The sequence below is a fragment of the Eucyclogobius newberryi genome, unplaced genomic scaffold, assembly GCF_026437365.1.
Source record: "Eucyclogobius newberryi isolate DKJ021-1_F unplaced genomic scaffold, fEucNew1.0.hap1 SCAF_22, whole genome shotgun sequence".
NCBI classification, from domain to species: Eukaryota; Metazoa; Chordata; class Actinopteri; order Gobiiformes; family Gobiidae; genus Eucyclogobius; species Eucyclogobius newberryi.
The window spans coordinates 20,322,205-20,347,435 of NW_027315857.1; the positions used below are offsets into that span (position 1 = coordinate 20,322,205).

The 25,231-nt window shown below is 41.8% G+C and overlaps 1 protein-coding gene across 1 annotated transcript; it reads right to left on the bottom strand.

The window, feature by feature from the left end:
- Nucleotides 1-110: 110 nt before the first annotated feature.
- LOC140371950 (GRB2-associated-binding protein 1-like) lies at nucleotides 111-22,959 on the bottom strand. Its single transcript, XM_072459188.1, has 13 exons — nucleotides 22,821-22,959; nucleotides 14,896-15,024; nucleotides 12,643-12,808; nucleotides 11,340-11,520; nucleotides 10,001-10,204; nucleotides 7,292-7,683; nucleotides 5,919-5,995; nucleotides 5,667-5,776; nucleotides 4,720-4,976; nucleotides 3,321-3,420; nucleotides 2,740-2,866; nucleotides 2,517-2,651; nucleotides 111-686 (listed from the first exon to the last, which is right to left on the bottom strand). Exons 1-13 carry the CDS (start codon nucleotides 22,893-22,895, stop codon nucleotides 501-503), a joined length of 2,139 nt encoding a protein of 712 aa, XP_072315289.1. The 5' UTR covers nucleotides 22,896-22,959; the 3' UTR covers nucleotides 111-500.
- Nucleotides 22,960-25,231: the final 2,272 nt, after the last annotated feature.

Below are 25,231 nucleotides of genomic sequence, written 5' to 3' on the forward strand. Positions count from 1 at the left end.
TTGACATTCTTTTGATTCACAGCCTTTTTTTCTCTCTTCAACTCTTTAACACACAATGAAAAAAAAAAACTGCTCAGAATAATCATGACAGTAGATATCTTTATTCAGTGTTCAACATCATTATCACAGCAGCTTCACTTGCACGTGAGACGGGGACATTTGAATTCACATTTTTAAGCTGCTTTTTCTGAAATCTCACTGTTTGCATTTGCAGGAGGACTAATTTTGTCATAAATCACTGCATTCTTTATTCCTACAGTTGAATCGAGACGGTTGTTATGGGTAAAATGGTGGTTGGAGACGCGATGAAGTATGCGTTACTAATGATAGATGTTTAATTCATCATTTCTTAATGCCAACTCAATTATCATAATGTATTTCCATTCAATTGCTTGAATTTCAGATAAATATTTCATTGATTAACGGCTGATCGACAATGATTTTAATTTGCAGTTTGAGAACAAATCCTACGATACTTTTCAACAAAAGTGCAGTGGTTTCTACGCCTTCTCCTTGTCCGTGGACATCCTCCCATCATGCCATGCTTCTCTCGTATTCCTCAGGGCCTTGGTCCTTTTGGGGTCCACCACCACATACTCCACTCGTGCACGAGGCGAGCGTGCGCGCTCATCGTCAGGTCCGGGTGTTTCCTCCCCTGTGCCCCGCCCCATGGCCGGGGAACGCTTCTGAGGACACACGAGAATATGTTCTGTTAGTGTCAAGTAAATAGATCAGAGTAAGTGTCATACTTCATGAATCAGACGTGTGAGAAGAAAACCACCGCCGTGTTTGGTGGAAGCAGCAAAAAGGTCTTTAGTATGATTATTATTATTATTTTAATATCCTTATCCCCTTGAACCCCAGATACCTGTACAAAGTGACGGCCAAATGAGGGAGTTCAATTTGCTCCAAATGTAATACATGTAAGATAGTACAGTGTCACAAACCAAAATAATAGCCAATTGTATTCAGAAAATATTACCAGTACACCAAATATAAATCATCTACTCAATGATGGTCACATGGTACAGCAACAACAATCAAAACTAAAAAACTCCCTGTTTGTTGACACTCTGCAAACACTGGTGCGAGTTATAATGACTATATTTGAGTCCGTTTGCAGTTCACTGAGTGCTTGGTCCAGACATGTAACAGACGTGACGGTCATCTTCCTAAAGGTCCAGATCTAAGCTTTATATTTGGCATGAGGGACTTTTCTGCCGCGTCACTGTTTTCTGCCCTTGAAATCTAAAATAAACCCATGTCATAAACGCATGAGTCGTCTGACCAGCCGGACGACTCATTGGACTAAAACACAGTTAATATAAATATATTTTAAATTTAGCTAAAAATCTTTTAATTTTTTTTTTTAAATGATGTATGTTTTTGGGAAGTAAACCACCGCCATGTTTGTTGGAAGCAGCAAAATGTCTTTAGAATGATTAGATTCACCTTTTTTAATATCCTTATCCCCTTTAACCCCAGATGCCTGTACAAAGTGATGGCCAAATGAAGCCCCATGAACCATTTGAGGCTTTAGCCAATTGTACCGATACATGAATCGATGCCTCGCAAGGTGTTTGATTTGCTCCACTACGCCATCTTGTGGTCAAAAAAATGAAGATGCAACACCAGTCAACCACACAGACATCTGTAGAAGCCCTTTTTATATTAGTATTTAACTCTTGCAATATTTTATTGACCACAACGTTGTGGTAAGGGAAATTAAATTTTATTTTAATTGAGACACTTTTTAACATCTCCAACCCAAACAAATGATTCATTTTGAGCTTTCCCAGACCCAGGCACTGCCACGGATTATGAGGCAAATCGTTGGCTTCAACAACATTTGGCCTCCTCCAGACGGTGCGAGCCTCGAAGCCTCTGCTTCAGATGACCCATCACTATCTGATGAGACAATAACAAGCTCCTGGGCATGGAAAAATAAAACCCTCTTATTTTCAGTCAAGTCAGTCATTCTGGGATGAATCAGGATCAGTCCACACCTCCAGCATCAGCTTTACTTCTTTATTTATTTCAGTGCCAGAATATCTGCGTAAATACTTCACCAAGTAATAGCACAAAATGTGGGCGTGGGCCTGTTGTGTACCTGCCTGGTGAGCATGGCCTGTTGCGTACCTGCCTGGTGCGGGTGGCCTGTTGTGTACCTGTCTGGTGGGCGTGGCCTGTTGTGTACCTGTCTGGTGAGCGTGGCCTGTTGTGTACCTGCCTGGTGGGCGTGGCCTGTTGTGTACCTGCCTGGTGAGCATGGCCTGTTGTGTACCTGCCTGGTGAGCGTGGCCTGTTGCGTACCTGCCTGGTGGGCGTGGCCTGTTGCGTACCTGCCTGGTGGGCGTGGCCTGTTGCGTACCTGCCTGGTGGGCGTGGCCTGTTGCATACCTGTCTGGTGGGCGTGGCCTGTTGCGTACCTGCCTGGTGGGCGTGGCCTGTTGCGTACCTGTCTGGTGGGCGTGACCTGTTGCGTACCTGTCTGGTGGGCGTGGCCTGTTGCGTACCTGTCTGGTGGGCGTTGTTCGTCCCGTGTGCAGGTCCAGGTCCAAGTACTCGACCGGTTTGTCTTTGTGTCGCCGTAGTAACGGGCTGCAGCTGACTCCGCCCTCTGAAGCTCGGTGCAGCATCAGCCTGAGCGACTGGGCGCGAGCACAAAAGAAAAGTCGGGTGTGAACAAACGCACAGGGATTATGTTTACGGTTTAGCGTTTGTCAAAGTTTGTGTTACAGGTTCTCCGGCGCTGAAGCTGAGATTGGAGGTCGTCATGGCGACGTAGTTGTCGTCCGGATCGGAGTCGGAGGAAGGAGACGAGCTGTTAGCGCTGCTGGGCACGACGTCGCGGCGACAGGACGGGCTGAGGGAGACACACAGCGGGGAGAGGGCTCAGTATGTCCAGTTATTTGTAAAAGTAAACAGGTCAAATATTATTTTTTGGTGTTGCTTCGTGGGCTGCTCTATTTCTTTTTTGTTTTGTCTTTTTGCTGTTTTTTTTTTTTATTTATTATTTTACTCTTGCTGTTTTTTTTATCAATATATTTTTTTTTTCACAATACAAACCAATACAAATATATATAGTTGTTTAAAGGTACATTTAAAAATAGAAGAGTGCTGATAAAACCCTTCAAAACAGATTGGGCAATGATTTCGAAGTTTTATTTTCCTATTTCATTTGTTTGTTTGTTGAACAGAATCCGAAATCGAAATGGAGATGAAGAGTGGGGAGAGACATCCATATATTGAACATGATGGACTATCGCTCTTCTCCGGATATTCCTTTGTTTCAAACTGTTGTATCATCTCAGACTTACTCTCGCGTGAAGGTCCGAGTGACAGGCGAGCGCACGGGAGGCGGGACTTCCTGCCAGTCCTGCTGCAGCACAGACGTCATGTCCAGAGGAGCTGGTTTCCCTGGCAACGCACACAAACAAACAGAATAAATTGGTAACTCGGTAGCTTTTCCGGAACATGTGGGATTGAATTGGCTGGAATGTTCCTCAGTATCGTAATAAACGTGTCTGTTTCGTGTTTTTTCCAATTACATCTGTTTTCTTTGCTCAAAAATACCATAAACACAGCATTCTTACTGTGAGTGATATGTTTAATGCCGGGGTTTGAAACATTTCACGTAATGCTGTAACAAATCCACAGGGAAGGGCCAGAAAAGTGACTAAGTGCAGCTTTAAATAGGTTTGTTTGATCATTTTCAAAAGTAATTAAGTGCGTTTTATAAATTTAAAAATTTAAATCTAAAAATCAAACTTTAACTTTAAACTTTATCTTTAAAAAGCAACTTCAACAACAGTTACCAAAGCACTTTATTTATTTTACTGACTTACTGACATACTTTTATACTAATATTTATACGTTCATACTTTTATACTGACATACTTATGTACTGACATACTTTTATACTGACATACGTTTATACTGACATACGTTTCTACTGACATACGTTTCTACTGACATACGTTTATACTGACATACGTTTATACTGACATACTCTTTTACTGACATACTGATATTTATACTTTTAAACTGACATACATTTATACTTTTATACTGATAAATATACTGACATACTTTTATACTGACACACTGATATTTATACTTTTATACTGACATACTTTTATACTGACATACATTTATACTGACATACTTTTATACTAATATACATTTATACTGACATACTTTTATACTGATATACGTTTATACTGACATACTTTTATACTGACATACTGACATACTTTTATACTGACATACATTTATACTGACATACTTTTATACTGACATACATTTATACTGACATACTTTTATACTGATATACGTTTATACTGACATACTGACATACTTCTATACTGACATACATTCATACTGACGTACGTTTATACTGATATACTCTTATACTGAAATACTTTTATACTGACATACTTTTATACTGACATACTTTTATACTGACATACTGACATACTTTTATACTGACATACTCTTTTACTGACATACTTTTATACTGACATACTTTTATACTGACATACTTTTATACTGACATACTTTTATACTGACATACTGACATACTTTTATACTGACATACTCTTATACTGACATACTGATAGTTATACTGTCCAGAAAACTGTCACGATGCACAGAAATATCCGTCTTTTATCACATATAAATTAGAATTCAAAAGCGTATATATATATCTCTTCTCACCTTTGCGAGGCTTGAGGTCGCGGTGAACAGGGGGAGGCTCGTTGCCGGGGGTTGCGACGGGAGTTCCTCGAGGGGGCGGAGTCGCCGGAGAGGCACGGAAGCCCATGTGGGCCGGGGGCGGGACCTGGCGCCCCAGAGACGAGGAGTCGCACGGTGCGGCGGCCGGAAGGGGTGGGGCCAGAACAGCCGGCGGCAGCGGCGTCATGGAAACGTAGTTAGCCTCACGCGTGCGGAGAGAGGGAGGGGGCGGAGCGGCTCTGCGGGGGAAAGACCAGATGCGTCAGTGGAAACACGTAACGCTGACATGATTTTTACAGTCTTAAAAACATGAACTTTTTGCAGCAGAGTAACGCCAACAAACATTTGCATAGTAACAGCGCACTTCCTGTTTCAAACGCGCTACAGTTAGCCACAGACACACAAAGACTTATTGTTAAGGGGCAAAACAGCCCCTTTAAAGGAGATGTATTAAACGCAAAATGGGCTTTTCAGAGAATTTATTAATGTTATAATTGTTTTATGACACACGCCCACTGCCCTGGACCCACTTGGAGTCTTTTCTCTTCTTCAGTGATATACATAGGATTTTTTTAAAATCCACTGCTGGTTTTTTTATGATGCGATTTAAAAAGCCAGAAATATTACTATTATTTAAAACAATGATCCATCCATTTAATGTTTTCTCCATGTCTTCTTCATGTTTTCTTCATGTTTTCTTCATGTTTTACTTCCGAAACACTAAATCACCATGTCATTTGTCACGGGGAGTCGCCCTCTGCTGGTGCACGGACTGTACTTCCTAAAGCATTATCTGTTTGTCCATTATTATGTGCTTCCAATGACTAACTGTTCAGGGGGAAAGGCCTGCCCCCTGCTGGTCTCTGGTTGTTAGCCCGCTGCACTGTATTAATTTGTACTGAAATTGCAGTATTTCAGTGTAATAATACCTTGTAGCTATAGGTGGCTCTGTGGTGGCCGCGCTCATCGGAACATAGTTCTCATCCGCCTCATCGTCTTCAGAGCACACGCTTCCCAACGGCACCAGACCTTTGTTGAGCTGAAACAAAACACACACAACTCCTTTACCTTTAGATTGTGATTGAATATTTGGGTGGAAGGATTCTGAGGTTAGCGCGAGCAAAGAGGAGTTTTATGGATGTAGCGAAAAAGGACGACGATGAAATGCAGAGAAAACGTACAAAATATGTGTTGAAACTCTCGCTGAACTCAAAGATGCTGGCTCGATCGGACAGGGAGCGCGGCGTGGAAGAAGATTCTGCAAGAACACACACACACACACACACACAAGAATCATGATTATCTGTGATCAGGAAACGTGCCGCGGCTCAGCGAAATCACACAGCGAACGAACAACGGATAACGCTAAGATCGGGGCCAAGGTCCTCGTCGTTCTGTAAACTTTAATCCGAAATCCCCGGAGAAAGCGGCTTTGTTCAGGTTGTGTCCAGCGCGTCGGTTTTTTGACCCCGCGCTCACACTCCCCGAGCCGACACTTCACGGGCACGAGCGCCAACCGGGGCGGGGTACGGGTCAGCTCCGTGGAGAGGTGACGCCGCTCACAGTAAGAAGAAAGCACACGCAAAAACAGTTGTTGAAAGAATTAGATTAGATTAGATTCATGCCATATGGTGAAACGCTCCGAAACAATGCCAACATCTCCATGGAGACGTACCCTATATCGGAAGCGTATATCGAATAGATGGTTGCTATGGATATTGTGAATCTGTTTTCATTGCCGCCGTTCGAGGCAGCTGCTGTTGTAATTTCAGGCTCCACAAAAATGTATAGAAATTCAAATTTACATGTTGCACCTTTAAAGATTAGCGTACGCGTTTATTTTGTCGTGAGGGCTGTTACTCTTATTTTCTACATTTATTTGCTATTTACGTTTCTTAAAAAACTAAATTGAGTTTGTTTAATTTGATTTCCGTTCTTTTTCCAATAGGATGCACAAATCTTATTATTTGCTGTGGCCTTCGGATAAATACACGTCATTGCAAGTTCATTTTTTTTAATTCATTATTTTTTTTTTTTTTTGCATACCACCCCTTTATTATTTTTTTTTTCTATGTATATATATTTTTTACATATTTTTGAACACAAAAAAGACAACAATGAAACAAGAACAGGACCAAAGAGAAAAAAATGATCAGATTAAACGTCCCACTCTTATTTTCAGCTCCAAAAAAACAGCTCTATCCGTCTTCCATCTATCTACATTTGGCCCTGTAGAGTCTGAATAATACGGTGCATTTGACGTCGGCTTTATGGACAAGTATTTTTTATTCAGACAATATCTTAACAGTGCATCACGAATGTGCTAAAATGAGCCTGAAAATGTCTTGGTTGGAGCACAAAACGCGACTAAACCATCAAAATCCACCACTAACGAGCAGACTTTTCTGTCTTTGTTCAGGTCATTTTTAAGAGACAAACTCAATATTCACAATTTACTGCCCATATGATCCATGTTTCGCACCTCATCCCAGAGCCAGTACTTAATAGAAGATTACTGCGCCTCTTTTCCTCGTTTTAGCGCCTCTCGTCTTACCAGAGTTTGCCCGTCCCGGCAGAGTCGCGGTGCCGCTCCTGGTCTGCCCCGCCGCCTCACCGTCCCGTCCCCGCGGTTCAGTCCCAGACCGGGGCAGCGTGGCCGGCCTCGCCCCCCCCGCCACGCCCTCGGCCTGGGCGGCGACGGCCGGGGGTTTGGGCGGTCTGGGGGGCGGTTGTGGGGCCGCCGCCCGCAGCTCCGCCTGGGCGAGCGAGTCGACGCCGGGGGCGGAGGACGGCCGGAGCGGGCAGCGGGGCACCTGGTACACGCTGGCAGGGGGGGCGTGCGCGCGGGGGTCATCGGGGGCCGTGCGCAGGTGCAAGTCCAGGGAGTGTTTGCGAGGGTGAGGGGACGGGTGGCAGCGGGGTCTGGAGGAACGCTTGTCAAGGGTCCTAAAAAAAAAAGATTTTTTAGGTTGTGCTGCAACAGAAAAGTCAATTAAAGAGGCAAAACAGGGCCGTTACTTATGATGATTTATTTATTAATTAATTTAGTAGATACTTTTTCAATTAGTCGACTAGTCAACGATTATTTCCGTTGTACGTCTAGACTCACGCGCAAATGAAGGTTGAAATATGGTGAATGAAGGCTTCTAGACCGAGAAATATTACAAATAAAGTGTATTATTGATATGAAGTGAAGTGAGTGTAAGTATTATTGACGTTTTGATTGAATACAAAACGCTGGAACGCATCGTCGCCGCCCAACTTCACACCCACCTCCAGTCAAACAACCTCTATGAACCCCTCCAATCTGGCTTCCGCCCACTTCACAGCACTGAAACAGCCCTGGTCAAAGTACTCAACGATCTCCTCACCTCTGCAGACTCCGGGGCCCTCAACATCCTGTTACTACTAGACCTCAGCGCAGCCTTTGACACTAAAGGCTGCTAAACCATTCCATCCTCCTACAAAGGCTGCGCCAACTGGGTGTTGAGGGCTCTGCACTTGACTGGCTCACATCCTACCTCACCAACAGGCAAGAGTTCATTTCCCTCTCCGGTCACTCATCCACCCTCTCCCCAGTAACGCAGGGGCCCCCCAGGGCTCAGTCCTCGGCCCCCTCCTCTTCATCTGCTACATCTTCCCCCTTGGTCACATCCTCCGCCAACTCAACCTGGACTTTCACTGCTACGCTGACGACACCCAGATATACCTCACCACCAAATCCACCCAAAACCCTCCCCTCAGCCACATCCAAACCTGCATCTCTACAATAAAATCATGGCTCACTCTCAACTTCCTCAAACTGAACAGTGACAAAACAGAGCTCCTCCTCATTGGCACCAAATCCACTCTCAATAAAACTGGTCCCTTTTCACTCAGCACCTCGACCATCACCCCCTCTACCCTGGTACGCAATCTCGGTGTCATCATGGACCCCACCCTCTCCTTCACTCCCCATGTCAGCCACATCGTCAAGACCTCATACTTCCACCTCCGCCGCATCGCCAAAATCCGACACTGCCTCACCCTCCCCGCTGCTGAATCCCTCATCCATGCCTTCATCTCCTCCCGCCTTGACTACTGCAACTCCCTCCTCACTGGCATCTCCTCCCATTCCCTCCATAGACTCCAAATGGTCCAAAACTCCGCTGCCCGCCTCCTCACCCACACCCGGTCCCGTGATCACATCACTCCCGTTCTCCGCTCTCTCCACTGGCTCCCCATCAAGCAGCGCATAAACTTTAAAATACTCCTCCTCACCTTCAAAGCTCTTCACCACCTTGCCCCCCCCCTACCTGTCTGACCTCCTCATCCCCCACCGCCCCTCCCGAGCTCTCCGATCCTCCTCCTCTCTCACCCTGACTGCACCAACATCCCGACTCAAAACTTTTGGCGACAGAGCATTCTCCCGAACAGCACCCCGACTCTGGAACTCCCTCCCCCAACCTGTCCCTCACTCACAACATTCAAATCCCGCCTAAAAACATACCTCTTCACCCAAGCCTATGACCTCCCCTACCCCTAGCCTCCTCTACCCCATTGCCTACTCTTCTACCCCCTGTTACATCCCCATCTTTTTCTCTCTACTTCTTCTGTCTTGTTCATTTTATCTGTATATTAATGTGTATTGTACGTGTTGTCCCCCCCTGTCTGTAAATACCCCCCCTTTTTTTATTATGTTCAGCGTCTTTGGGTCACTGAAAAGCGCTATATAAATAAAAGTTATTATTATTATTATTATTAATAGTGCCACTGTCTTTGTTAGAAAAAAAGGTATTTTTATTTCAAAGACTAAAGAGTCCAGAAAACAATTACGACGATCAAAATATGACTGGTATTATATTTTAAAGTCAAGGATTAAAGTCAGGATTAGTCGAGAAATGGTTGCAGCCCGAGATCCAAAATCAAATCCAACTTTGCTTTGAGTAAAATTGGAATTACTAACTACAATAAAATACATATTAAGTTGGAAAAAAAGTAGAACAAAAGTAGATAATATATATGTATGTATATATATATATATATATATATATATATATATATATATATAATTTACATCTTATACAAGCTTCAGGCAAAAAATTTCTTTCTGATTTGAAGGCTTTTGTGAGGACTTTTCCCAAAAAGATATACAAATTTGACTTGAATTGGCGTTGAAGATGTTCCCATAGCTTGAATGATGAATAATAAAGTATTTTTTGCATAAGATGCCTGACACAATGTTTTCAGATCGATGCAATGGTGTGAAGTCGATGTAGTTTACCCCGGTTTGTGAGGGTCCGACGCAGAGTCCAGGGACTGGCTCAGGCCCGGGACGGTCCAGGGGGCCGTCCTGTGGGCCGAGGGGGGCTGCGGGGGGATGAGCGAGGGCGAGGAAGAGCAGGAGGAGGACGACGAGGTGGCGCAGGGTCCAGGGAAGAGGTCACTGTAATCTGTGTCCAGAGACAAGGACGAGCCCACCGGAGGTCTGCAAGTCACATAATAAAATGTATAATGAATTAAATATCTATTACGAAAGATTTTAGATTTGTAACAATGCCATTAGAGGCAGAAATGTGAACCAGATATGAAGAAAAATGGTGATTATGATGCAATGCATATTTAAATATTTTAGAATAAATGTAAAAAAAAAATAATAATATTGAGAAAAAAACTGGAAATCTATAACCTCGTAATGCTTACAATGCAAATTTGACATGTTTTAATCAACATTATACCGTATTTTCCGGACTATAAGTCGCACTGGAGTATAAGTCGCACCAGCCTAGAGAAGAAAACATATATAAGTCGCACTGGAGTATGAAATGCGGTTGCAAGTGTGAAAATAACAAATAATATCACATTTAAGTCGCTCCGGGGTATAAGTATATAAGTATAAGTCACACCCCGGCCAAAACTATGAAAAAAGGTGCGACTTATAGTCCGTAAAAATGGTAATTGCTTTTCCGTCATTGTGAGTGTGTTCGTTATCTGTCAGTTTCCGTACAATTGTTGGTATATTATTATCACAATGTTTAATTTACCAAGATATAACAGTTACTTATCGACCTTAAGGGTAATAGTCTAAGTTTAATACCTTATTATGGGATTAAATATGATTTTTCTTCTCACTCCTTTATGGACAAATGTGAAAAATAAGCTTGCACACGCTTTTTTTTTTGTGTGGTTTTATTACTGACAAAACATATGCTCTTTATGTTACAACGTAAATAAAAAAAAAGGCCGTGGCTGCAGAGCCGCGGCGCGGTCAAATGGCCCAGCAGTTTCAGGAACCGCGGCCATATAGCCTCATGGCTAACCCTAACCCTGACCCTAACCCTAACCCTAACCTTAACCCTAACCCTGACCCTAACCTTAACCCTAACCTTAACCCTGACCCTAACCTTAACCCTAACCTTAACCCTGACCCTAACCTTAACCCTAACCTTAACCCTAACCCTAACCCTGACCCTGACCCTAACCTTAACCCTAACCTTAACCCTGACCTTAACCCGGCGTGGTCTAAAACGGCGCGGTCAAATAGCGCCGCGGCTCTGTAGACACTCCCTAAAAAAAAAGCAAACTTAAAAAAAGAGCAAATTAAAACGTTCATCACTGCTTACCTGCTGTGGCTCTGGCAGTTGGACAGCCACAGATAATCCTCCTCCTTCCCAGGATGCAGCTCCCTGTTCGGGGTCACTGCGGGGACGCTCACGGGGTCGTACGGTGGAGGGACGGGGACGGAGCTGTGGAGCCCGAGCGCAGAGGGTCCAGCAGAGGGCGTAGAGGCGCGGCGGTCAGGAGCTGCGGAACAAGCAGACGCGGTGATGCGCTGGCGATTGTTTTAGTCGAAATACAGTTTCAACCAAATGTAGATAGAACTTTGGAACGAATTCTGTTTGAAAAATGTCACAGTATTTTATAACACCATGTCAAAGTGCACAATATTCACAGGGAAATACTGGTTGTTGGTGAAACTAATATTCATGAATACTAGACTGAGATCAAGGCACTTGAGACTGTCTTTGATACCGAGACTCCATTTGACTTTGAAACCGTTTATCTCGGATGTAAAACTAGATAGACATAGAAACGAGTGATGGATGCATGTGGACTGTATGTTTTGCGGCAGTAAAAAAATAATAATAATAATAATACTACAATTATTTGATGAATAGTCACAATTGGTCAATTAATCTGCATTACAACTGAAGGATTAAAAAACAACAGTAAATAAAAGGCAAAAATTAAGTCAATTTTAAAGTATGTGTAAGTGTATAAAAAATGATATGAAAAAATACATATAATATAATAAAATTGAATACAACAAAGACCTCAGTAAATTTTGAGCTTTAACATCTAATTAATAAATCAGAATATCTCTTATTTGATGAACACTAATAGAGTATAATAGAGTAAATTAATTAGTCTGCGATAAAACAGATGGAGTAAAAACAAAACAGTAATAGAGTAAATAAAAGGACACATTTTTGTCACTTTTAAAGTATATATACATGTATAAAAAAATATATGAAAAAATAATAATAAAGACCTTACCAAATTTGAATAAGAATACATTTGAAGCAGAATAACTCTGGACTATCATTCAAACACAAAACGTGCAAATTGTTACAAAAGATTCTCAAAGTAAATCTTTAAGGTTGTTCATATCTGTGTAGTTTTGTGTTATAGTTATTATTGTTGTGTCACTGGGCAAGACTTTAATTGGTGGTGTTTGATAAGGCCATTTTCTCTCTTCTCCTAAAAGAATATATAGTGTTTTCTGTTTAAATGATCAAACGCACATTGTTGCGTCTTTGTTGTTGGTTATGGAGCTGTTCTGTGTCTGTTCTCTTCCCACGTTTCTAACCAAATTGTCCCACGCCACGTTTACACCTGTCGCTAAGCACATTTCTGCACAGTTACCGTCGTCTGTGGGGTTGAAGCCGCAGAGCAGGCAGATGAACGACACCCAGCGGTTCATGTCCTGCTCCGACTCGGCCACCAGGTACCACACCCGCTCCTCTGTGCGCAGGTCGAACACAAAACTGCTCTCCAGCTCCTTCTTAGTGAACGACAGACCGGCGTCCACCTGACGGGAGAGGGAGGGTGTGTTTTAAGGTCTTCATAGACAACGGATGCAGCAGCGGTCAGGGAAAATAGGGCTGGAGGACAGTTACTTCAAAATAATAATACAAGTACAAAATAGTGGTTCAAGAAATTGCTCAATTTGAATAAAATTTATTTGGAGTATATTGATAAGAGAGACTATGTACGAATGAAGTGTAATTTTGAGGAAAATCATAAACAGTTTATTCTTTTTTGACATTTTGATTTAATGATGTCACTGTCTTTGTTGCAAAATGTGTTTTTGGATGTGTTTTCCAGTCTGCATTGTCCAAAGAGCGATGATCTACATACAACTATGATTATTTTCTATGTATATTTAGGTTAGGCACAATTAACTGATGAATGGTTGCAGCCCTGGGACTGACTGAACGTAACATCTGATTGATTTATTATTTGAAGTAATATCACTGGACGAAACCTTAATTATTGCATTTTCATTGTATACAGGGGAAATCCGATGAGATAAACTCTTTTTCATGCACACGCTGTGAAGTATGAAATACAAATAAAACAAACAAATATAGAATAACCAGATACAACGCCAATAAAACATTCAATAAAACAATCAATAAAATTAACACATAATGTAAAAATACGATTACAACATGAGATTAAATCATACAAAGCAAGAGTACTGGCATTTTGGGTAATTTTTAACCAGTGCTTTGAATTCATTAAAAGGCATTCAAAAAAAAGCATAACACGAGAGACTAATTTAAAAAGACTTGTGCTTTGTTCCAAATACAGAAAAAAAAGTTGAAGAAAGCCTTTTCCCCTGACTCTGTGTTGACTCGGTGCGACTGTGATATAAGAGTGTCCTGAGATCTCAAAAAAATACCTACTCACAGAGGTTGAGTCTTTAGCCCACGGTTTTGTCTGACAAAGAGAGTTACCTGCTCACAGAGGTTGAGTCTTTAGCCCACGGTTTTGTCTGACAGTGAGAGTTACCTGCTCACAGAGGTTGAGTCTTTAGACCACGGTTTTGTCTGACAGAGAGAGTTACCTGCTCACAGAGGTTGAGTCTTTAGCCCACGGTTTTGTCTGGCAGAGAGAGTTATCTGCTCACAGAGGTTGAGTCTTTAGCCCACGGTTTTGTCTGGCAGAGAGAGTTACCTGCTCACAGAGGTTGAGTCTTCAGCCCACGGTTTTGTCTGACAGAGAGAGTTACCTGCTCACAGAGGTTGAGTCTTTAGCCCACGGTTTTGTCTGGCAGAGAGAGTTACCTGCTCACAGAGGTTGAGTCTTTAGCCCACGGTTTTGTCTGACAGAGAGAGTTACCTGCTCACAGAGGTTGAGTCTTTAGCCCACGGTTTTGTCTGACAGAGAGAGTTACCTGCTCACAGAGGATTAGTCTTTAGCCCACGGTTTTGTCTGGCAGAGAGAGTTACCTGCTCACAGAGGTTGAGTCTTTAGCCCACGGTTTTGTCTGACAGAGAGAGTTACCTGCTCACAGAGGTTGAGTCTTTAGCCCAGTGTTTTGTCTGGCAGAGAGCGTTACCTGCTCACAGAGGTTGAGTCTTTAGCCCACGGTTTTGTCTGACAGAGAAGAGTTACCTGCTCACAGAGGTTGAGTCTTTAGCCCACGGTTTTGTCTGACAGAGAGAGTTACCTGCTCACAGAGGATGAGTCTTTAGCCCAGTGTTTTGTCTGACAGAGAGAGTTACCTGCTCACAGAGGATGAGTCTTTAGCCCAGTGTTTTGTCTGACAGTGAGAGTTACCTGCTCACAGAGGTTGAGTCTTTAGCCCAGTGTTTTGTCTGACAGTGAGAGTTACCTGCTCACAGAGGATGAGTCTTTAGCCCAGTGTTTTGTCTGACAGAGAGAGTTACCTGTTCACAGAGGTTGAGTCTTTAGCCCACGGTTTTGTCTGACAGAGAGAGTTACCTGCTCACAGAGGTTGAGTCTTTAGCCCACGGTTTTGTCTGACAGAGAGAGTTACCTGCTCACAGAGGTTGAGTCTTTAGCCCAGTGTTTTGTCTGACAGAGAGAGTTACCTGCTCACAGAGGTTGAGTCTTTAGCCCACGGTTTTGTCTGGCAGAGAGAGTTACCTGCTCACAGAGGTTGAGGTTGATGCTTCTGATTGGCCGTCTGGACTGTGGGTTCTTGTAATACTGGAGCACATCCGGTTCCCCGCTGAGACGGCCGCTGCGCAACACGAACCAGCGCCGCTTCCACGCCTTACAGACACAGGGAAAGCCAAGAAAACAACTTGTCACGTGATGTGTATTTTTGTTTCGTTTTGACTGTAATGCCTTTTAAAAACCTTAGGGGGCGGGCTACATACAGCGTCTTTAAAGGAGACGTATTCTGCTTTTAAAAGGCCCTTAGTATTGAAGTATGACATAAGTAGTTCATCATTTGTGTATTTATTTTCATTGTAAACTGTAATATTAATCTAAAATGGCTTAGTAATAAAACTTATGAGTGAGGATAGGGGGTAGGTGAAAACAGGAATTTTCGGAGCACTCCTGCCGTTGTAGGACAATACACGATTCCTCAAAGATGTATGAATCAGTCAAAACGCAGCCTTGAGTAAACTAACGAAGAGGAAACGCCACTGTAACGAGGGTGAACGCTCGTTAAAGTCGATTTAGTATAATTTGTCCCCTTTAAAGGTAGATCTTCACCACAAAAGTTACATAATACACCTTTAATTTACACCTGCTCTAATCCCATTAAGTTATTATCTCAATATGTAATGGCAAAGGACGCTCTAGAAACTTCTGGACCTTTCGTGACCTCTGACCTCCGAGCGGGCCAAGAGTAGTTCCGAGGCCGGTGCCAAAACGTAACTAAAACAAACAGCGCTTCGTTGAGCAACAGTTGCCGCTCCGTCGCACCTCGGTGAAAATGTCACACGGAGGAGTCAGGACACGCCGAGGATTCTGGGTAAGTAAGTCATCACGATGTTACATATTTTCAACTTCACGAGTAAAACGGCCTGGCAGTAGAAGTGCAAGTTGTGTCAATAAAGTTATTTTTTAAGAATGTAGCTAAATATGAATGAAGCAGGTTACATTTCTCCACCGTCATTTAGAGCCGCGAGTATTTCAATTGGTTGACGTAGTTTAAAGACAATTTAGCAATTTCTGATGAACCTGTGAAAGTGTGGGGAATTTTAGAACTGCAAATATGTGTATTATTGTATTATGATTGTATTATTATCATTATTATCAGTATTATTATTATACTCCAGGGCTATTTAACTTAATTTTCTCGAGGCCTAGATTTTTCCGAGGGCCAAGACCTAACAACATTTTAGGTTGCACTAAATAAATTGCGTTGATACAATAAAATAACTACTGATAAGATTTTATTTTGTGACATATAACATGCAAAATCCAATAGTAAGCTAGTAAACAAGATTGTTTATGTATCGTATTTTCTGGACTATAAGTCGCACCTTTTTTCCTAGTTTTGGCCGGGGTGCGACTTATACTTATATTTATACTTATATACTTATACTCGGGAGCGACTTATATGTGATATTATTTGTTATTTTCACACTTGCAACCGCATTTCATACTCCAGTGCGACTTATATATGTTTATTTCTTCTCTATTATGCATTTTTTGGCTGGTGAGATTCCCGTGCAACTTATAGTCTGGAAAATACGGTAATTATATATTTTTGGAGTCATGGGCCGGATTCCTCATTGTTAAAGATATTCAGTGCATGTGACAGGTTTGACTGTACATTTCACTAAAACGCCGTGAACATGAACGTTGTGTAAATACTTCCCCACTTTGACAGTTTTGAGGACGTTTATGATTGTACTTCCTGGTTGGACGTGAGCGGCAGACGTGACGTAGGGAGAGGTGATTCTTCAACTGTTACCTAGCAACCATACAGTAAACAAGGGCCAAAATCCATACAAATACACTACTTATGATTTGGCAAATAATAATACCATATAACGGCTTTATTTTGCTGAATGATTGTTTAAACTGTCAGAAAATGGTGTCAGTTAAGAGTAAATTGGCCCTGCATTTTTGATGGAATGTCGATTATTGACGACAGACAAGGAAAATCTCATGTTTTTCCTTTACAGCGTGACTGATGTCAAACTATTATAAATATTCACCGTGGGTTCTATCACAGCAAACAAAGTAATAATTAGAAAAACATGAGAACTTGTCACATGCCCATTCAGCTCCCTCTGCAGCTCCATCACTCCCACTCGCTGCTTTCAACATCCATTCATCCGGGGGTGACGTGTCTTGCCTAAGGACACGATGACAGAGCACTCTGGTTGGAGTTGGTTTGACCTTTGACCTTTGGGCTGGTGAGCGACACCGTTTTTATTCAGGTTTTCAGATTTTTTATCATCAGATTTTAAGGGACTGCAGATGGAACCCCTATAAATAAAATAAATAAAATAAATAAAATGAATAAAATGAATAAAGTACATGGATTTTAGGGACTGCAGATAGAAATTTGCATCTTATATAAAAATAAAAAATGAATAAAATGAATAAAGTACATGGATTTTAGGGACTGCAGATAGAAATTTGCATCTTATATAAAAAATGAATAAAATGAATAAAATGAATAAAATGAATAAAATGAATAAAATGAATAAAATGAATAAAATGAAATACATGGATGTATGGTTTAAGTCTAAAATTGCTGATGGACTATTATTTAGCCCATTCACAGTGATATCGAAAAGGTTTTGAATGAAAGTCCAGGTTTAGAGCAAAAAATAATTGTCAAATAAAAATTGCCAGCTTTTGTTGACCAAAAATCTGCACAATTCTTACATGAACACATTTCATGCTATAACCCTTCTCAGAAATTGTGTGAAATACTTTAAACTTTTAATTTGAAAGTATTTTTTTACTTTCAAATTTACTTAAGCAGATGTTTTAATATGATACCTTTACTTCTTTACGCAGGCAGGTTAAGTGTGTTGCCCACGGACACAACAACAGTATGCAAACTGTGGGCCAGGGGCGATCACTACACAAGTCGGGTTAAAGGCTTTTGTTACTTCCACCCTCAGTTGTTGGGAGTTGTACAGAGTAAATAAATACTTTGAAGCATGTTTCCGGTTGGACCAAACTTAGTCAGGAAGAGGAAGTGCTCTGCTCCGCTGCTCTATTTCCTCAATGGGACACCACCAGAAATCCCCCAAATGTCATCGGCCGCATCCCAAATCTGCAAACGTGCCTCATCCTCAAAGCTTTAAAGTGTTTTTGACAAGTTTTTGTGTTGCCTCATTGAAATTATGACCTTGTTTGGAAGGAAAGTACTTAGTTTTACATCAGTCAAGTTGCAAATTGTAAAGAAAAAGAAAAACATGTTGAAAAATGCAGGAAGTTCTAAAAGGAATCCCTCTAATTATAGCATTTTTTGATATTATTATTATATTATTTTCAAACAAGCTATATTTTCTTTAGACGATTTTAAGATAGGAAATAGGGAACTTCTTATTTTGCCTCTGCTCGTGTTTGTTATTTCTGCAAAACAGAACTATTCGAGTCTCCGTCCATTGTCAGTCCCACGTTGATAAATTAACTTACTGCGTCTTCAATTTTGGCAAAAACAACTGCCATGTTTTCCCACCTGCGCTGTCAAACTTCCTGTTTTTTTCTTTCCATTTTGTTGTCGTGCATTTTTGACCTTTGAACCCGACAGGAAAATAGCTTTGTGGGTCTAAAATAACACTTCCTCTGTTCTGCTGAAACGCCAAAATTAACTCATCACACAGTTGTTTCGGTGTCTTCGTGAATCCCTTCTGTTGAAACCAGTTCGTCTTGAGAAAGGAAGATTCTAATTCTGTCTAGCTTGTTATTGGACGATGTGCCTCTTTCCCGACCAACTTGTTGCATCAGTGACACTTGATTCTTGCACGTTTTCAGCACACATTGAGGCTTGCTCATTTCGCAACGACTTAATCCCATTTGGAGAGAAGTTCGGATAAGGTTATGGTACACATGAGACCAAATCTTCTTGTGTTTTCTTCATTTGGACATAGGTGTATTCCTACTTCAAAACTGGTTTAGCCTAATTCAGACCTGAAATAGTCCTGTTATAGACCCGATTTAGAGCTGATGGTGCGCAGAAAGCCGATCCACTGAGCTAGAGACATAGTCAGGGGTACCATTGGTCCCTGAAGAACTTTTTCCGCTCAGTGTGCAAATAAATAAACAAATAGATAAAAGTTTGAAAGGTTGCTGAAGGCTAATTTGCTATGTAGTAATGAATGAGCAGAAGACACGTAACTTCATTTATAATGTATTCATGAAACTTTGTAAACCGCACATTTTAAAAGACGTGTAGCCAAATTGTACGTTTTTCGGACTAAAAATGATCTCGTCATGGACATTTCCCATCTGTTTTACCTTCAAACTCTCAATATTTGAATTTAACAAAAAAGTTAATGGGAAAAATGAATAGGAAATGTAACTTGAAAGATTTCAAATTGGACTGTTTTGTTTTAGTTTCCACGTAAAGATATATTTCGGAGTTCGAAGGCCATTCTCTATACATTGTACTATGACGCAGCTGGTTTATAGCCTATTTCCCCACCGCGCATTTGCACATTAGTGTGCACATAATCGCAGTAAATCTGGAGGGAGGCCCGGCGCTCCAGCTCCGTGCAGCTGACAGCGATTAGGAGAGCTTACGTAACTCCTGACGACGTACTTTCTCAACCGCTTTGCAACTAAACTTTCCACCAACTTTGATTATAAGGAAACTCTACTCGCAGAGATGGAGGAAATCAACAAAAAAGTGCTGCAAAGTCACATCATTTAGGTCGTACGGCTATTTTTATCCACTTCTGAAGCTGTTTTCTTTTATTCCTACGATTACCACGGCCACAACAACAATTTTAACTCATGTCAATGTTTTACTGTTGGTTTGGACCTGGAAACTGTTCAATTCTCTGAAGAATTAATTATCTACTCAGTTGCATTACGGCTTGAGAACCAGCAATTTTTCATTTCTGGTTCAGGACCAGTTTTTTAGGAATGGAACTTGAAATATTTCTGCTTAAGTCCTTCGGTTCTTGGTTACTTCCGCAGTGCAATAAAAGGAGTTGAAGTTGAATATTCCCGCTCTCATTGTCTCAAAATGGGCAAATCCAACAAACAACTTCCTACAATCGTCAACAAATGTTTAGCGTCCACTTCGAGTAAGCAGTCTACTCCGACGACCCATTACGACAACGGTGAACCAAGAGTAGGTCAGCGATTGATCAATAAACATGACAAAGTGAAAGTTTTGGCACTTTTAGTCAAGAGTGGGTGAATATGTGTGTTTCAAATGAGCTGATAATGTCCTGAAAAATGAATAACAACGTCTATTACAGTCAGTGCACTTACACCCATTGGTCAACCTCAGAACAACTATCTTACAGATCAGTTTCTTATGTATTATTGTAGTTAATTGTTTTCTGCTGCACGCATCAACAAAGCCAATTTATAGTTAATATGAGCAGAATTAAGTCATTTCAGTTCAATCTATTAAAAAATGCTGGCTGTTTATGCCACTTTCACTTTGCTTTATCATTCATAAAGTGTGATTTCAGAGAGCTGTTGAGGAAAAGTGTGAGATGAGACACTGGGAATAAGAGTAAGAGTCACTGCGGTTTGGGCAAGAGTTAGTAATCATGAACAATTGTTAAAATCCAGATATTTCCTTTCCCAGTGGCGAGTTCTTGTGTGACTCTGGAGGTGTTGACAGTGAACACACAGCTGTGCTCTGCCAGCATGGCCCGGCGTTAAAGACAGAGAACAGAGGTTATTATGTGGATACGGGTTCTGTCTTTCATGTGCGTGTTTGCTTCACTGACTGTACACACTGGACGTGACGGTCACCGAAAGCGGCCGTTTGAGATCTGAATCTAGAACGCCCACTAACGGACCTCTGCGATCCATTCATTTCAATGTAGAAGAGCTGCTTTATCACCCAACAACTACACGAGCAGAGGCCCAATTTAGGAAGTTACACCGTGTCAAATGCAGACTCAGATTTGTGTAGATGTCTAAGAATGTTAACGGAGGCTGCGGCGGGCTAAATGCTACTGCAATGCTAGCTCTGCGGGCAGCATTTTAACGTGTCGCCTACAGAACAATCCTTTTACTTGCTTTCCCGAGATAACGGCAGGTCAACAACCTCCATGAAGACGAAGCAGCGAATCGACTTGAAATAGAAATTTGCTTAAAATCCCTTGCATTGCCAACTTTAGCCGTAGACCCTTTCCGTGTTTGTAAGCAGACCGCCCACATTCCAAAGGCTGGCACTGTTCCACACATGATCTCCAACGCCTTTTCAATGGGGACATCGCCACGCGTAGCATTGTTTTTGCGTAGATTAGCACGTTAGCATTCGCTCCAAAACAATAATTATAGTGAACGAAGATGCACGAAAAATCTAGCAGGTCACAACAGTTTGACAATGGAGTTTTAGTTTTGTTTTATCAAGCGCCACAAAAAAGGCAAACATTAGTAAACTCAAGAAAATAGAGCTGGAAGTTGGACATCGACAAAAATGTGTTAGCGCCGTCTACAAGCGTCAAAATGCTGCATCATTAAAACGAACGGGTTGGGACATTTGCATCAGTGTGCGACCATTCTACACCCACTCCAGGATGCACTTGTTCGTTGCTCATCGGTTTGTATTGCATCCTGAGCTCGGTGTAAGCGCTTTAGCCGTTAGCATTAAGTCCAGTGGAGCAGCGAGTCCGTTGGCAGCACCAGGAGTCTTTTTCCAGTAAATACCCGGAGCGCATAGCTGGCATACCTGAGCCCTGAGTGAGACCATTCCTCATACTTTCACTTACTGTACATCCCCCTAACAGCCAATGGGGTCGGATTCAGAGGGATCTTATTCCGACTGGGACTTTCTCCAGTTTGTGATACGATGAAACTCTACGATCAGGGACAAATGTGGGTTTGGTAAAGTGAAAAAAAACAAGATGCATCGCTGGAGAGACAATGAACTTTAGATAACTTTAAAAAAAAAACACACACACACACACAATAAAGCTTTTCATTGTTGCAAGCAGCTCAATTCCATATATATTTTTTATAATTCTTTTTTAAAACTTTTTTTCCTGAAAGCATCAAAACCAATGCACAAATCACAATCATGGCACCGAATAAGCTAATGACGGACAGACACCATTTTATATTTTCCTTTAATATTAATATTTTACTTTTTGGAAAACTTACTTCTGGAAACTAGAAACTGGCAAAAGAAAAAAAGAAAAGTTGTAACGTTTAGTCCAATAGTTCTGTAAACATGAACTGACAACACTTTGGGACAAAATGAGACCACTGTGTGCTGACTGCCGCTAATTATACCGTATTTTATTTCTCGTCAACCAGGAAGTAAGAGCCGAAAGCAGCGCTATGATTGGCTGTGCTTGACTGGTCCAGCCCATCCTCAGTCATCTGAAAAAAGCTGTTGCAAAGCCAAAGATGCCGAGATTGGTCAAATAAATGTGCTTTTAGCGAACCAAATGGAGCAGGGTCAAAGGTGCACGATGCAACTTTTACTGCTCGTCTCCACGGTGAGCGGACTCGCCTCTCCACAGACGCCGCCCGTCTTCACGGACAGTACAAACCGTGCTGTGGTACATTACGAGCAAAGCATTTAAATCGCAACGGAGACAAGCGGATGCTGAACCCTTGAAGAGTTGCAAGTCAACACCAAACAAAAAACATTGATTATACTAAATCTTTCCCAGAAAAATAAGAAAGAAAACGAAATTCACAATTGTTCTACAAATTTGCAGCGTCAAAGTTTCCCAACGTGTTACAATTCCGTTGCAAACAGTTGGCGTGCAGTATTTTATGGTGGTGACTATTGCCTAAACAATGACTCAATGTAAATAAAGCGCTGAACCGTTGGACCAAACCAACCGTCATTGCTCCATGTGTGTCGTAATCGCAATTTAATTTAGTTTATTTTGCCATTCGTAACCACATTGGGGAAAAGACGTGCCAAAAGATCGACTCACATATCGCCGTAGTTTCTTCTCTGGGGGAGATTTCCGTAGCCAGCCTTCACAAACGACCTCTCCGGCTCCGCTCATCGCCAACGGGACGTCCGATACGGTCCACTCAGCCACAGAAGAAGCTCGATCGCTCAGATTCTAGTTTTTTTTTTTTTGTCATTTAAAGACATTTTGCAATCATCAAGCTGTCAAACTCTGCCCCCCCCCCCCCCCCCCCCCCCCCAAACGTTTCAGGCGCTCGAGTGTCGGAATGTGGAGGATAAATGATCTTGTGCAATGGAAAATTTAACCCAAAAATGTCAGACTTCCCATCCAAAGTGTGAACGCGTCTGAGAGTCACTTGTCCGAGTCAAAGTACGAACACGGGATCGCGGGAAAGTACGAAGCGTGTCCAGAACTGGCAGCTCAAGTGCAGTTTTCCAGTCCGGAATACAGTCGGATGGGAATACGGTCATCCACGGCGGCCCCTGCTCCGTCTCCCTCCCTCTCTCTCTCCCTCTCTCTCTCTCCCTCCCTCTCTCTCCGTGTGTGTGAGTTCAACAGCTGAACACAATGCAACATTCCTCAAGACTCCCTCCCACACGGCCCTCCCACCTCCCCCCCCGGCTCGTCCAGGAAACACTGCTTTTTATGGAAAACACTCATCGGCACCGTGCTCCCTCCTTCTCTCTCTGCTTCTCCTTTTCTCGCTCTTTTTCTTCCTTCTCTGTCTCCTTCTCTATCACTTTTTCTTTATTCATGTATTATAAATGTATATTTGTTTTTTGACAGTGTAACGTGGAGCACGTGCTTTGAACTCGGTGGCGGTAACTTTTATACCAACTGCCATAAAACGAAGAAGAAGAAGAAGGTGAAGAAGAAGAAGGTGAAGAAGAAGAAGGTGGTGAAGAAGAAGAAGAAGAAGGTGAAGAAGAAGAAGAAGAAGGTGGTGAAGAAGAAGAAGAAGAAGAAGAAGAAGAAGAAGAAGAAGAAGAAGAAGAAAAAGAAGAAGAAGAAGAAGAATAAGAAGAAGGTGGTGAAGAAGAAGAAGAAGGTGAAGAAGAAGAAGGTGAAGAAGAAGAAGATGAAGAAGAAGAAGGTGGTGAAGAAGAAGGTGAAGAAGAAGAAGGTGGTGAAGAAGAAGAAGGTGAAGAAGAAGAAGAAGAAGAAGAAGGAGAAGAAGAAGAAGAAGAAGAAGAAGAAGAAGAAGAAGAAGAAGAAGAAGAAGAAGAAGAAGAAGAAGAAGAAGAAGAAGAAGAAGAAGAAGAAGAAGAAGAAGATAGCTTCCAATAGAAATATTTATTTTTGTACTTTTTATTGTTCACTTGGGGTGTACTTTTAGGGATAAATGGCCTTATAAAGTAAATAATATGCATCATATATACAGAGTTCATACATGTATGTGTAGACTAGAAGTAGAGGAAGAGATCTGAGTTTTGAAAGTAGAACAAATATGTGGATTTTATGTCCATTTAAATCACCATCGAGCATGAGGTGGATAAGAATGTGCTGGAAACTGTGGGGACATCTAGTGGTCATTACTTGCACTTACACATTATCTGTACATTTTCCAAACGTAACAAAGAGATCATACATTTAAAACATAGCTCGGATTACTAGCTTTTGAAAATGTTGTTACCATGTGTCCATTGATCATGTAAATACAAACCAAACAGGACAAACCTAACTCCATGTGTCCCAAACGCTGAGATAAAACACGCTTCATCAAATTACTCTCTCAATGTAACTTAAGCTACTGTTAATTTGCAAACGATAATTTGACTAAACGACCAGATTGAGTAGCATGGCAGAGATACTTAAATAAGGTTGTATACGCAATCGTTTCCTTGACTACACTCCACAGCGGACGAATGAAGCCGTATTATGAAAATCACATTTGCCTATTGAAGTCATGAGTGTTAAATGTCATGGGCCTTGTAATGAATCTGATATTTGATGGTTTTTACTCATGCAAAGAGTTCATTTACAAATACCTGACAGCGTTATAAAAGCAGTGATCTGAAGAACTCAGCCACATCAGGCACTCGAGACAGAGGCTGACACGAGCTCAGAGGTGAGGTCGCTTTTCTGTCTGGGGATCGTTCACGTTTAGCTTGGAACGACATTAAACACGTTTATCTCGCATTCGTTCAGTTAGAGGTTATTTTATCGCAAACAAAAAGCACTTGTTCCTGCTCGTTGGCGTCACCCGCATGTCTCCATGGAGGTATTTATTATCACAGGGTTTTAGTCTGCGTAGAACTTAACTTCTCTCGGGGTCGGCAGCTTTATGTTCACTAATCCAACCAGAAGAAGGATTGCGTCAGATGCCAGAGAATAGTTAGAGATTTAGAACTCTCCTGTTTTAAAGTCCGGAGCATTCTGAGTATTTCTGGCATTGGATTGTGTTCATTACAACTGCATGTTTACATTCG

Coding starts and splice junctions, on each gene's coding strand:
- LOC140371950 (XM_072459188.1), bottom strand. CDS start 22,895: ATGAGCGGAGCCGGAGAGGTCGTTTGTGAAGGCTGGCTACGGAAATCT. Junction 4,977..5,666: donor GAGCCACCTATAGCTACAAG/GTATTATTACAC, acceptor TTTCCCCCGCAG/AGCCGCTCCGCCCCCTCCCT. Junction 2,652..2,739: donor GCTTCAGCGCCGGAGAACCT/GTAACACAAACT, acceptor GCTCGCGCCCAG/TCGCTCAGGCTGATGCTGCA.